The following is a 13,793-nucleotide window of genomic DNA, read 5'->3' as shown; positions in this document are numbered from 1 at the left end:
GCATGTGCACACGTGTACGTGGCGCACCAACGGAAGAGTCCGCTTCGCCCCATGGACGGCGTGAAAGGAACGGAAAGACGCAACACGCCGACCACCCACCCACCCACCCCCGTTAGCCTCTGCTCCGCACACGCAGCTGTTCCTAAGCTCTCCCCTCCTCCTCCTCCCCCTTACCCCCTCCCTCATCTCTCTCGCTATCCCTCTGTGTGCGCGTGTGTGCATGATGGGATCGTTGTTCGTGGAAAAGTGCACACCTCAGTTGTACACACAGGGAGCTCCGCAGCAGCACACAACCGCGAGGATGAGCTCAAGTGTCCGTGATCCGCCGCAAGCCACCACGTGCTCCACCGCTACGCCAGAGCACCCTGTTGTGGAACTTCAGCCAGCCCTTCGCCAGCGTACTATCACCTTCTGTTTCCCTGGCCCCAGCTCGCTATTGTCCACAGGAGCGGCGGCGGCCGCGGAGGTCGCGGACGATGGCAATGATGAGAGCATCCGTGTGGTGCTGCACCTGTCGGTTCGCTGCTTCGTCGATTACGTGCTTCTCTTCGTGACGGAGGAGCAGACGTGTGCGCCCGGTGTCCTTCTCCGCTACGACGCGCCGGCTATCGGGCCCGGCGCGTTCATGTATGATGATGAGACGCCGTCACTCGACTTCGCGGTTCTGCTCGGCCTCCGCGACCACCCGCTGACGAACCTTCTCGCGAGCGCTATAGCGCACCGCATCCGTCGCTACGGTGAGACAAGACCACTGCTGATGGGGCTCAGTGTCGTGCAAACGGCGAAAAAGTTGAACAGCAGCCACGCCAAGAAGCTCTTTCTCGACAGCGCGGCATCGAACCTGCTCGAACTGGCGGGGGAGGTACAGTCACCGTCAAAGTGAAGTGGGTGGCCGAGGAGGGAGTGTTACTCTCTCGCTCTTACGCTGCTCTACAAGGATGCACGCGTCCGGCTACGGGGCATCTCGCTCGGCGACGCGGGCCGTAAGCTGCCCATGCAGCGGAAGGGAAAGAGACGAGAGGCAGACAGGCAGAGACTGTATGGGGTGTGTATCTCTCTCCTCTCTACAACAACGATGATAACAGCACACGCGCACACTTTCGTGGAACGGCGTGAGAGAGCGTGCACGTCAATCTCGATGGGAAAACAAAGGTGCTAAGCGACATCTCACCGTTGCGTCTTGCAAGGCAGAGGTAGAGTGATGCAGCACCGTGCTCGAACCCACCGTCTAGCCCGACCCCGTCACTGTCCCCCCCCCCCACCACCACCACCACCCCCAACAACAACGCACGTGTTTGTCTGCGCCTCTTGCTGCTGCCTTTCCTTGGTTGTAGGCGCACAAGTCAATTCGGTAATGCCCTCGCCCCACCTTCTCCCTCTCCAACTCTCGTTCCCCTGCTCGACTTGTGCTGGTGTGCGAACACCGGATCCTGCCCAACACACACGCATGTACGTATTACACATACATACAGATACGCATACTCACACGCACACACAGACTCATATTCACATATATATATATATATGTGTGTACGTGTGTATGTCTGCTGGAACGCCAACGTTTGCACGTCTCCGCATTCGTTCCTCTTTTGCCATCTCTCTTCTCCCTTCCGCCTTCGATTATTTTAGCTTGATCGTGTTGGTCACGCCGATCCACTTGCACCCGGGGTGAGAGAGCGGCTACCACCACAAACGACTCGTTGCCGCGCCACTCGAAGTTCACCAACGCCAGTCTGTGCGTGTGTGCGCGCGCGTGCGTGTCGGTCTTCGCTATTAGGGCCGGGGATCAGTATCAACCTTTGCAGCATAGCACCCTCCTCCCTCCATCGCTCTCTCGGCCGATTGCCATGTCTAGCCTTCGCCAGTTGATCATCTCGGCCTTCTTCCTGGTGATGGGCTTCCTCTTCTTGATTTTGGGCTGCACCGTTGTAAAGAAACGAAATGCGTGGCCGTTGATGAGCCTTGCGTTCTACTGCTTCGCCCCCGTCCCCTTCTTCTTGTGTGGTCGCGGCGCCGACAGCGACGACTTCAACGACTTTGATGACGAGCCGCTGGATGCCTTCAGCACAGTCGGCCTCTTCATGGGCGGTGTGCTGCTTATATCGGGACCAGGGCTGGCGGTGGTGCTCTATCACACCTCCGTAATTTGCGGCTTGGCACTCTTCTTCACGCTCCTCAGCGGTGTGTGCTTCATCACGGCGGGCGTGTCACTCACCGTCGCCGACCGTGGCAATGGCGACGACGCTGCTGACGGGTACAACTTCTAAAACGCAAAACAGGAATCTGGAAGAGCCACGTTGGCGGACGTGTTGATGTGTCCGCGTGCACTCCCCCTCTTCTGCTATTCACCTCCTCGCCACACGTACGCACGGCGCGTAAGACGGCGAACCATGCTTGCGTCGTACGAAGCATTCTGTTGCTGTATCTGTTGCTGTCTCTGTCTCTGCGATGGCGGTCTTGCTGTTTCTCTCGGGTTGTGCATCCTTGTTGTGCAGGGAGGGAGGAAAGGGGAAACGCACACGAGGAAACACGCACTCCGCTCCCTCAGCTTCTCTGCCTTCCGGAGGGCACCACCTCGCTCCATCTCACTCTTTTCGTCTTTGCTCTCGTTGTCCGCCGCGGCTCTGTGCGGAAGTCGACGACGGTCACGTCGAGGAGGCGATATTGTGTGCGTGTGTGTGTGGTGGGGGTGGGGAGGATGGTGGCGCCGAAAGAGTAGCGCACCAGTGAGATCACGTCACACGCAGCTATTCTGCCGCCCTCTTCTTTCTGTGCTGTTGTGCTGTATCATCACTCGTTCTGTCTGCGTGTGTCTCCGCCTCTGCCCTCGCCCGCCTTCTTGGCCTCAGCGACAGCGGCCAGAACAGCATCCCCCTCCCTCTCCGCTGAGCGTGCCTGGCAGAAGAATGAGGTGAGGGAGGGGGTTCACGCAGGTAAGAGACCACCCGCACGGATGGTATGCACCTCTTTCAATGACCACAATGTAGACAGCTGGGCATTGGGCGTGGGCGTGTTTGTCTGAGTGTGTGTGTGTGTGTGTCGCCGTCTTCACGCTTCGCACATCGACATCCCTTTGATGCCCGCGCACACGTGAGAATGTGCAGCCTGTGTTGCTTCTTTGCCATCACGCCGCTATAACACTCCCTCGCTCACTCTCCTTGTCGCCCGCTCGTCTCAGGAGGCGGCTCCAAGGGAACTTCGTAAACGCATGCATGTGCATTATCGCTGGGTGCAGAGTTATGTTTACATATGAGATCCGTCCGTGCGTCACACACACACACACACGCCATTCTCCAATGTCTCGCTCCTTTGACACAATCAACACATTATTCCGTCCACTCTCAACTTCTCAGCATGACGACTCCTCCGCCTCTACGGCGGCGGTGGATGCGGCGCACTGCTCTGCTTAGGAGCTGACGTCGCAGCCCGAAGACGACGCGATGCGGTCCGATCTTCGCGGTCCTCTTGCCACGTGGAATGCGGCGGAGGTCATCGATCTCTACATGCGTCTTGAGCGCCTCGCCATTCAAAGTGGCTCTACTAGTAGAGCAGCAATCGCATGCGACCAGGACAACACCGATGGGTCAGCGACGCCAGTGCGTGCATCGCAGCGTGGCTCCGCCGTGTCGTGCCGGTTGGACGGAGGCCACCTTCGGAGGACCTACAGCCCCAAACTCTTCTTACTGGGTGATGGAGTGGTGCGCGAGCTCGCTGCCGCGGCGCGGGTATCGTCGTCGGCGCAGCTCAATAGCCATGACACCACTCCGCCGCATGGAACAGGGATGGCTGCATCGCTTGATGGCATCATCGGCGACGCACAGAGTCGTGCGTACGGAACTCCGCATACACCGTCTTCTTTTCTGCGGTGGGCTGGTGAAGACAGGGGCACACCAGCGCCAAGCTCATCATCCCACGCAGCAGTGCCGCCACCCGAAGTGTACACTCTCCCCAACACCCTACGCGGTCTCGAGCCCCTGCGCGCAGAGTTGTGCCGCTGGTGCAACGTCGTGCTGCTCTGCTACCACGCTGTGAGTTCGGCCCTGCTTGGAGAAGAAGTAGTCCCCTCTGTCTTGACCGCGTTAGTGGCGGCGGCGGCACACCCGACGCGTCCAGCCACGATCACATAAGCGACCGCAAGAGTGGATGTGCTTCTCCCACAGCGGGCGAGCATCAGTGATGTCGACCGTCACTGGACGGAAGATGCGTCGCCTATGACGGATGCTACTCGCACGTTGCTGATCGCGTCTCCTTCGCCAGAAGAGGCGGTTGTAATTCTAGCGGACGACAACGAGAGCTCACTTACTAATGCACGGGAGATGGTGGGGGGGGGGGTGGCCGCCATCGCCTGCCAGCTGCGTCGCGTTATGCTATCGCCATTGCCGCTACCTGCATGTCGTGGTCGCTGCAGAGACGCGAGAAGAAAGCGATACGCGTGGCAAGCAAGCCGGGCACGCATGACCTGTGCGCAGTGTCAGCGACGTTGTAGTCTGATGGCGATGCATGCCTTTCCATCTCTTCCACTCTATCCTCCTTTGCACACGCGCACACACTCCACTATGACTCTCCTCGTCGATCTCAAGCTTGCGTCACGCACGCGCGCACGCGCACACACACACACACAGATATACTCATCGTGTACGAGGGTGGACTGGATGGAAGCCTGCGTGTCGACTGCAGCTGCCCCATCCCTTGTCCTCGTGGACATGGGGGCGCCACTCCAGGAATGTCTGCGGCGACTGCATGCGCAGACAGCGCGCGTAGCAGCGACGCTCGCTGCTAGGCAACAGGACAAGCTGTTCGGTGGCACGGCAGCGCCGTCGGCAGCGGCTCTCCTCTCCGAGTACCGCGCAGTGGCCTCCGACACCCTCGACAGCAGCGACGAGGGCACCGCGCAGCTCCGCCGCCGCATCGCGCAGAAGCTGCAGCGGCTACGGAAAGAGCGGCACATAGACCTGTGCTCCCCCACTGCGTTCCCCGACGACGTTGAAGACTTGGCGGCTGCACTCCCAACAATGCCGGCAGGGGCAAAGTCGCGGAACGAGGCGTTGGGCAATCATGCCAAGGCACCCACCCGCGCATCCCCGCCGCCACCGCTGTCGGACGACGTGTGGGTGGTGCAAGGCGGTGGTGAAGACGAGGACGACATATTCGGCTGGGTCACACAGCGCCCCAACGAATCGCCGCATCCCGCCTCGGAGCGAGCAGAATCTGTCGTCACACCTTCACGCGCTGCGGCAACTGCGGTGGCGGGCACGACCAGGGTCACAGCAGGCGAGGCGCACGACGACGAAGGCGCCGTTGACGCTCTGCTGAGCCGCATCGCGTGCTGTCTCGGGGACGTGGTGGAGTGCAAGTGTCGTCATGCCGCAACAGTCGAAGGCGTTTATCAGCAGCTGATCACACTGCAGCGCTACGCGGAGAGCCTCTTGAACATGCGCGAGGGAAGCGTCGGCGGCACGGCGGACAGCCTCGGTGCGCGGCTGCGTCGTCTCCTCGCCTACCAGCCCTCGCACACCGTCGCCTCGGAGGAGGAGCAGCAGGTCTGGCAACGCGCGTGGGCGGCAATGGGGTGCAACGCCGCGCCTGCGCTAAGGGTAGGTGCATCTGTCGAACTGATCGACGTGGCAGTTCTTGCGCGCGCCAACGCGCAGCGCTACGAGGCCCTGCTGCGGCGTTGGCTGGTGGTGCGGCAGGCGTACGAGGCGCACGTGGGGCAGCTTAACCAGCGAATGGCGCTGGCGGCCCTTCAGCTAGACAAGATGGAGGCCGTGCCGAAGTTGGCGCAGCATTAACCCCATGGATGATGGCAACAGGGTGCGCACGTGCAACGCTGACCATCATCCCCTACGCTCTCCTCGGGCCCTCCTCAGCCAGCCAGCCCACTGCTGCTGCGGAGCCACGACGGGGTGTCTCTCTCTCTTTGGCCAAAATCGATGATCGGGTAGATGTTTACGTATGCTGTGTGCTGACCTGCTGAGTGCCAGCTGGTGCGCGACATCCTCTCTTGTCCGGGCCGTTCCATATCTCCCTCCCGCTCTGTGCAGAAGGTGACCAAGCACGCCCCCGAATAGAGGGACACCGAAAGCTATCTCTTGCTCGCACGCTCGCTGGTGCGGGTGGCCAATGCCACCTGCCACCCCCGCCCCCGCCCCTACAGCGAAACCAGGCAGCTGCCTTCCTTTCCTTGTACGTCATCATTCCCTTCCCCCTCCCTCTGTCTTGTGTACGCCGCCGCCGGGCCCTTCCTCTCTCTCTCATCACCGGTGTCACCTAAACACACACACACACATGCACATAAAAACCAGTGAACTCACTGCAGGGTGGTGTGAAGGGGGGTGGGGCATCGTGTCTCCGTCCCGCGCTCCTTTCGCTCATCTCACCCACACGCAGCGGCATACGTGGCTTGTGGCTCTCACCGGGTGTGCTCGTGTCGCTGTGGTAGATTGCGCCTGCGCGTGGCGCTGCTCTTAAGCGCGCTCCTTTAAGTAGTCTTCACAGATCCAACAAAAAATATCTAACAGCGAACACAAAAGTTGGCAATGTGGCGTCGCTGCAGCACTGTGGCTGCGGTGCGGCTGCCGTGTGCCGGCATCAGCGGTGGGGGCAATACCACGGCAGTCGCCGCATCCTCCTCGCCCTCCTCGCCGCTCTTCAACTCGAGGCGGCACGCCGGCTTCGATCTTCTCTCGCCGCTATCGAAGCTCGGCCAGAGTCGCGATCTGGCAGCGGACCTCAAGGCTGGTCGCCAGCGCAACAACCGCGAGATCGTCGCCTCTTTCGAGAAGATGCAAACAATGGACGAGATCCACTACCGCAAGACGCAGCGGCCCTGGGAGCTCGTGCCGCGCTACGCGAAGAAGCGTGTTACGGACTTGGTCGGCATTCTCAGCTCCGAGGACCGGATGGAGATTGAGCAGGCGATTGACAAGATGCAGTCGCTGTGCAAGACAGACATGTACGTGGTGCTCGTGCCGACGGTGGGCTACACCACCCCGAAAGCCTTCGCGAGCTCCATCTTTTTCGATTGGGCCATCGGAGAGCCCAATGGAAACGGCCTCCTGCTCGTTATCGCGCAGCGGGAGGCAACGGTGCAGCTCATCAGCGGTTTGTCCATCGAGGAGTACTTTGACAACAACTTCCTCGCACCCGCCGTACGTGAGGTTTTTCAGCCCCTTGTGCGAGATGGCAAGCCGAGCCAGGCAACGGTACAGCTGGTGTACGCGATTGCGCGGCAGGCGCAGGAGATGCACATGCGGTGGGAGAAAGGTCTGCTGACGCTGCCGACGCGCAACAAGGTCCGCTTCGTTGGCAAGACGGTGCGCTACGGTGTGAAGCAGGTTCCATACCTTGTCGCCGGCGTCCTCTTCTTCACAGCCTGCACGGCGTGGCTCGTGAGTCAGCTGCTCGACACGGTGTGCCCCAAATGCCATCACCTCATGAGTCGCGTCCGCGACGACGCCACGCTGCAAAAGCTGATGACGCGTGGCCAATACCTGGAGCTGATCAACGGATGTGCGTACTACCGCGTATGGAAGTGCCCCCACTGCGCTGATGGTCACAGTGTCGTGCTGTGCTCGCGCGACATGCACCAGAACACGAAGTGCTTGCAGTGCATGGACTGCCAGTACTACACATGCAGCTTGGAAAAGGAGGTCATCAAGCTACCGTCGAAGCGCGAGGATGGGCTGAAGAAGTTAACGTACAGCTGCGCTAACTGCCACATTGGACGCGAGGTGCTGCTACCGCTGTATAGGCCACTCACCATGGACACCGGAAAGCAGTGGTACGACTTCCTTGTCGAGGGCAGTCAAACGCATCAGAAGACGAGCGGCAACCTCAATCTATAGCGTGTGCTTGCTTGTGTTTCGTGTCTGTCGGTCTGTGTGTGTGTGTGTGTGTTTGTATGTGTGTGTGTGTGTGTATGTGTGTTTGTGCGTGTATGTGCACGTCTCTCCACACGCGTGTGCGTGGTGCCCTCCCGACGTCCCTCCCATCTTCTTTCCTCCGTCTGCCCTGTACGTCTGTGCGTCTGCCCCTGAGTATGTGCATAGGTCTGCGGTGTATCACACTCTGCATTGGCTTGTGCGTCACGCTCCCTCACTAGCGCCCCGTCACCGTCACCCCGCTTCCTCCCATGGCAAGAGAGGATGTCGATGATGCAGCGCAATGAGTGCACAGGCACTTGTGGACATTCAATGGTCACCGCAGCCATCATCACAATACTGCACCTCGTCTCCTCGATGGTTCACCGGGGTGCACGCACGTAGCCGCTATGAGACGTGGTGGATGCGGCGTATGCACAGGTGAATGCAACTGCTCAGCCTCTCCTCCCTTCCCTCGCCACCACCACCACCACCCTCGTCAGCATCCTCCTTGTGCGCATGGCCTCACCCGCACCCACACATCCACGTGCGCACCGGAGTCGGTTCGCGTAAGTACAACCACTTTCTCTGCCTCCCTCTCCCCTCATCTGTATAGCGGCACACACACACACACACACACGTCTCACAACAGACCGACGTACTCGCCCCTCCCTCCCCCCCCCAAGACCCAAAATCCAAACTTGCACTCACAAAACAAGCGCGACTGCCTGCGATGTTCCCCACAGATCGACCCCCCACGCCAGCGGACATGGCCCGGCTGCAGGCTTTCAGAGCCGAAGGCCAAGCCGAGGCAGAGCTGGCGAGGGACGTGTACCTGCATTCCCTCATGAAGCGCCGCAGCGACAGCGTCGCGGGGCTTCTCGCGCTGTACACGAGCCCAGAGGACGCTCGCAAGGCGTACCCCGACCCGCCATCCTCGCTGCTTCAAGCCGCTGATGTCGCACCCTTGGCTAGCACAGAGAAGGCGTCGGAGGCGGCAACGGGCACCGGTGGTCCGTCCAGCGGCGCCATGGCGCAGGCGCTAAAGAGGGCTCGGCGCGAGAATGCCGCGGCGGCGCTCGGCGCATCCTCCGGCGCTGCCGCGGCAGCGACAGCGGCCGCCCGTCCCGTGCCTGCCGTGGACGGGCCACCGACGGCCGTCTTTGTAGATGGTGTGGAGCGGGTCAACTACCTCGGCAAGTCCTTCCTAGAGCCGCCGTCGAGCGTGCTGGTGCACGAGCAGTCCACGAAGCAAAAGGCGTGCCAGCCGCCCCGCACCATGCGCGGCGTGTTCAAGGTACCAGAAGGCTATGAGACAGCGTCCAACACCGCCTCCGCGCCGGCATCCTCTTCGTCCCTGGTGGACCATGGCGGTAGCAGCGGCGGTGAGCGACGCTTCGGCAAGGCATCTGGCGTGCAGCAGCTCCGCTGGGCCCCGCCTGCCTACGGCCATCTCCTCTTCTCTGGCGACATTGGTGGGCAGTGCCGGCTGTGGAACTCGTCAACTCGCCAGCTACTCGCCACCTTCGCGGCGCACACGCAGCCAATCAAAAGCCTGGAGGTGACGACGAACGCAGCGATCATGTCGACCGGCTCAGTGGACGGCACCGTGGCCATGTGGGACGTCGAGGCCGGCGTCTGTGCGCACGTGCTAACCAATCCAGACAGCCTCCCCGTCGTACAGCATCTTCACCACCCCTCCGACGAGGCGCACCTTCTGTTGGCGGCCGTGGACAAGAAGGTGGTCCTCTACGACGTGCGCGTTGGCTGCAGTAAGTACCAACGCGAGTACACGGGGCATATGGGCACCATCTTCAACCTCACGCTACTGAGCAACGGTAGCAAGATGCTCACCACCTCGGAGGACAGGACGCTGCGCACTTGGGACTATCGAAGTCCGGTGCAGATCAAACAGTTTGCCGATGCGGCGATGCACGCTATCACGCACGTTCTGCACCACCCGACGCAGCCGGAGTTCCTCGCTGCGCAGTCGCTCAACAACAAGGTAATCGTCTTCCGCGACGACGGCGGCGGCCGTCTGCGACTCCTGCACGACCGCGAGTTCACAGGGCACACCATTTCCGGCACGCGATGTCAGTTGAGTTTCAGCCACGATGGCCGGTATCTGTCCAGCGGCGACATTGGCGGCAAGCTGTACGTATGGGACTGGGCAGCGAAGAAGCTGGAGAAGTCCTTCAAGGCCCACGCGCAGATGCTGGTGTCGCACCTGTGGCACCCGATCGAACCGACCAAGGTGGTGACGGCTGCTTGGGATGGCCACATCAGAAGCTGGGCGTGACCGTAAAGAGAATCATCGGAGACGCGCCTGTGCATGTGTGCGTGTGCGTTGACGTAGCGCCACCGCCGTCACCGCCTGTCGCGTGAGAGGTTTTCGGCTTTGGCCGGGGGAGGGGGGGAAGGCCCTCGACGCACCCTGCCTTGCCATCGTTGTCGTGGTGTCTAAGCCGCCATCTCCCCAACACACGCACACGCATTATAACCGCGCTGCCCAGCGCCCGAGACAGGGCTGGAAGGGAGGCAAGAGAAAATAGAGGGAAAAGAAGACGCCGTACTGCGTGGGTGGGATCTCCTGCGATGGCTGGCAACACCGACATATCCCGGCATGCGTCCATCTGGAGTGTCTCGGCGCCTCCCCCCCCTCTCAGCTACCCTCCCCTCTTTCACACACTTGGTTGACTTTTATGTCACCTCATCGCTGGAGGAGGAGCAGCCGAAAGCGAAGCGCTACATCAGCTGGTGCCCTGTCAGGCCGTCGTCGTGCGTGCACTGAATGTCTCTCTCCTTCTTCTATATGGCCTACGCTTCCACTCTTCCTCTCGCCTTCCCCTCCATCCTCTCCGTGTGTAGGTTTCTGCTGCGCCCGAGTGTGTTTCGCGTGACTAGACTGCATCACGCCTGCTCACCAATATCACGACTATCAGCCTTCCCCAGTCCGCTCTTGTTATTCACGTTTTTCCTCCTCACAGCTCCGTCATACCCGCAGCAGCTGCGTGCTTGATCCTGTGCGTTGTCTGTTCACTATCCTGCTGTCTGTTTGTGTGCGTGTGTGCGTGTGCAGCACCTCCTGCCACGCCCACGCATACACGTGAAGAAAGAGGTGACGCAGCAAAGGTAAGCGCGTACGCCCCCTGGTCTTCCGCCTGCCCTTGTGACGCCCTCCCGCGTGTCCAGCTCTCGCTGTGTTTACGCTCCGCTTGTTGTACATCGCGAGGCGCTCTGCCTGCCTCTTCCTCGCCTCCTCCCCTTCCCCACGATCAGTCTTTTCGCCTCTCCAACCGATCGCGCCCTCTCCACCGCCTATCTGTCACCCCTTCATGTCGAACATCAAGAAGGTGCAGACAGAGGCAGACCGCCTCCTCAAGAAGGTCAATGAGGGCCTCGACGCGTACGACGAGCTGCACGAGAAGCTAGCTAACGCGCCCAACGCGAGCGCCAAGGAACGCCTCGAGGGTGACCTGAAGCGTGAACTGAAGAAGCTACAGCGCCACCGTGAGGCCATGAAGAGCTTCATGCAGAACGACGACTACAAGGAGAAAATGAAGATGCAGGTGTCGCGCAAGAAGATCGAAGAGCGCATGGAGACGTTTCGTGCGATCGAGCGAGAAATGAAGACGAAGGCCTTCAGCAACGAGGGGCTGGCCTCCGCTGCGCTGGAAAGGGCGGACTCCGCCACGGAGCAGTGGCTGAAGGACGCGATTGAGGAGGGACGCAAAAAGATAGAGCTGCTCGAGTACGAGGTGCAGAAGGCGAACAATGGCCGTGTACGCCGTGGGAAGCAGCAGAAGTCCGAGTACCAGATACGCCTCGAGAACTTGCAGACCCATTTCTTCAAGTGGGAGTCGCTGCTGCGCATGGTGAACAACGAGGAGCTCGACACCGACGAGGTGGATGACCTGCAGGAGCCGATTCAGAAGGTGCTCGAGGACGACGTCGATTTGGACGTGATGGAGGACATGTCCATATATGACAGCTTCGACATACCAGAGCCGAAGGCGAAGCCCGTCGTGCCGTTTGACGTCAGCGACTACGAAGATAAGAAGGTGCAGTCGCCGAAGACGACGGCCAAGGCCAAGACGCCAACGTCCACGGTGCAGGCTAAGCCCAGCCCGTTCATCACCTCTCCGAAGGAAACGGCGGCGTCGCCGCCCGCGGCCAAGGCGGCGTCCTCTACGCCGGTCCCCTCGTCAATGCAGCAACCGGCGCTCGCACAAGCGCCACAGCAGCAGCTGCTACCCCCCACCGCCAACAGCCCGGCGGACGACGACATCGGTGAGGAGGAGCCAGTGCCGGAGTGGATGGACGACGACATGGACACCGCCAACGACGACACCTTTGGCGATGCCGCCATGAGCGGCGGGTTCACGATCGGCTCGCTCGCCGAGATGGCCTCGGCGACGAACAAGGTGACGCAGGACTGGGAGAAGTCGCAGAAACCCGTCGGGTCGCTGGAGCCCAAGACGGTGAAAGTGACGGACCCCGTCCATGGCGCACCGGAGGAGAAGCGGAAGCCGACTCCGCCGGTCGCGGCGCCGACGCCGAACGCATGGGAGCGACGCGCCGCCGAGCAGCAGAGCCGGCAGAAGGTACAGCAGCAGCAACAGAAGCAAGCCCCGGAGGCTGCCTCGCCGGTGGCGCCGCTCGGGCCAGTCGCTGCGGCCGCCGAAGCGAGTGCGCCGGAGGCGGTGACAACTTCGCTGATCAACCCGGTCGCAGCGACTTCTCCGTCGACCCCGGCCGGCAGCGCTAACACAGACCCCATCCAGCCCTTCCCGCCCATTCCTGGTGCCGCTCCCGGCTCCAAGTTCACGCCGAAGAAAATTCACGAGCTCTTGGACATGTCTCTCGGCAACCTGCCGCACACGCTCGACGTGCAGCGGCAGCGCCCCTACGAGCCGCCGAACGCGATCGATGCGATCCCGTACTTCCCGCAGGAGGTGCTGCCGGTGCTGTCGAACAAGGACGTCTACCATCAGATGGACCTCGACACGCTCTTCTTCATCTTCTACTACCACCAAAAGTCGTACCAGCAGTACTTCGCCGCCAAGGAGCTCAAGGCCCGCTCCTACCGCTACCACACGAAGCAGCAGCGGTGGTACCAACGGCTGGAGCGGCCGCAGACGACGACAGAGACGGAGGAGCGCGGCTCGTACACCTTCTTTGACTTTGAGGACAAGTGGGACCACGACCGCATCGACGACTTTCTCTTTGAGTACAAATACCTTGAGAATGAACTCCACTGATCTGGCCGCGAGCGTGGTCGCGGGTGCGCGGCGGTTCGCTCGTTTGATTGCCTGCTCGTGCCGTGTGTAAAGGCGCGCGTGCCCGTGTCTCCGGGAGCGAGAGAGCGAGAGAAGGGGGAAGCGTGCGGCTAAGCTAGGTACTGTGAGAAGGACGGCAACAGCGACGCGCACACGTATAATCTAAGGGAGCGGGGGGAGAAAGCAGGCATGACGTGAGGCTGCTTGTATACACTCTACCCGCCCATCCCCCTCCCTCGCCTTCAGCCCTCTTCTCCCCCTCTCCGTGTGTTTTTGTGCCCCCCCCCCTCCCTATTCAAGCCGCTGCACCCTGCGGATGTGAGCGTGATGCTTGGGGGGTTCGAGAAAGCAAGAGCGTCCTCCACTTCATGAGCTCTTTTTGCTGTTGCCTTCGTTGTTGCCGACCGTGCTGGTGTGTGTATGTGCGCTGCTTAAGATTTCTCTCTCTGCATGCATGCACGCGCATGTGCGCTTGTTGCTGTAACCTCGACAGAGAGGGTGGGGGAGGCGCCACAGCACACACTCTCCTGTCATCACCTCTGCGCCACCCCCCCCCCTTCCGAATGTTGTGTTTCCGTTGCTGTTTTCTTGTCTTCTTATAGCCCACCTCTCTCTCTCTCTCTCTTTGCCGTCGTCGTTGAATGGTGTCGTC

General features: G+C 61.0%; 6 protein-coding genes across 6 annotated transcripts; all 6 read left to right on the top strand.

Annotated features, from left to right (window-relative positions):
- Nucleotides 1-220: 220 nt before the first annotated feature.
- Nucleotides 221-883, top strand: LMJF_25_1890 (conserved hypothetical protein; the record flags this gene model as incomplete). Its single annotated transcript, XM_001683896.1, has 1 exon — nt 221-883. The coding sequence occupies one exon, from the start codon at nt 221-223 to the stop codon at nt 881-883; it is 663 nt and encodes a 220-aa protein (XP_001683948.1).
- Nucleotides 884-1,847: 964 nt separating this feature from the next.
- Nucleotides 1,848-2,267, top strand: LMJF_25_1880 (hypothetical protein; the record flags this gene model as incomplete). Its single annotated transcript, XM_001683895.1, has 1 exon — nt 1,848-2,267. One exon carries the CDS (start codon nt 1,848-1,850, stop codon nt 2,265-2,267), a length of 420 nt encoding a protein of 139 aa, XP_001683947.1.
- Nucleotides 2,268-4,211: 1,944 nt separating this feature from the next.
- LMJF_25_1870 (hypothetical protein) lies at nt 4,212-5,792 on the top strand (the record flags this gene model as incomplete). The annotated part of the gene is made up of 1 exon (XM_001683894.1): nt 4,212-5,792. The coding sequence occupies one exon, from the start codon at nt 4,212-4,214 to the stop codon at nt 5,790-5,792; it is 1,581 nt and encodes a 526-aa protein (XP_001683946.1).
- A 747-nt stretch (nt 5,793-6,539) lies between these two features.
- LMJF_25_1860 (conserved hypothetical protein) lies at nt 6,540-7,847 on the top strand (the record flags this gene model as incomplete). Its single annotated transcript, XM_001683893.1, has 1 exon — nt 6,540-7,847. One exon carries the CDS (start codon nt 6,540-6,542, stop codon nt 7,845-7,847), a length of 1,308 nt encoding a protein of 435 aa, XP_001683945.1.
- Nucleotides 7,848-8,595: 748 nt separating this feature from the next.
- On the top strand, nt 8,596-10,161 carry LMJF_25_1850 (conserved hypothetical protein; the record flags this gene model as incomplete). The annotated part of the gene is made up of 1 exon (XM_001683892.1): nt 8,596-10,161. One exon carries the CDS (start codon nt 8,596-8,598, stop codon nt 10,159-10,161), a length of 1,566 nt encoding a protein of 521 aa, XP_001683944.1.
- Nucleotides 10,162-11,197: 1,036 nt separating this feature from the next.
- Nucleotides 11,198-13,123, top strand: LMJF_25_1840 (conserved hypothetical protein; the record flags this gene model as incomplete). Its single annotated transcript, XM_001683891.1, has 1 exon — nt 11,198-13,123. The coding sequence occupies one exon, from the start codon at nt 11,198-11,200 to the stop codon at nt 13,121-13,123; it is 1,926 nt and encodes a 641-aa protein (XP_001683943.1).
- Between the last annotated feature and the right edge of the window lie 670 nt (nt 13,124-13,793).

Source organism: Leishmania major, chromosome 25, assembly GCF_000002725.2.
Source record: "Leishmania major strain Friedlin complete genome, chromosome 25".
NCBI lineage: Eukaryota > Euglenozoa > Kinetoplastea > Trypanosomatida > Trypanosomatidae > Leishmania > Leishmania major.
The sequence above is the reverse complement of the archived record's forward strand: the minus strand, read 5'-3'. Positions and strand labels throughout refer to the sequence as shown.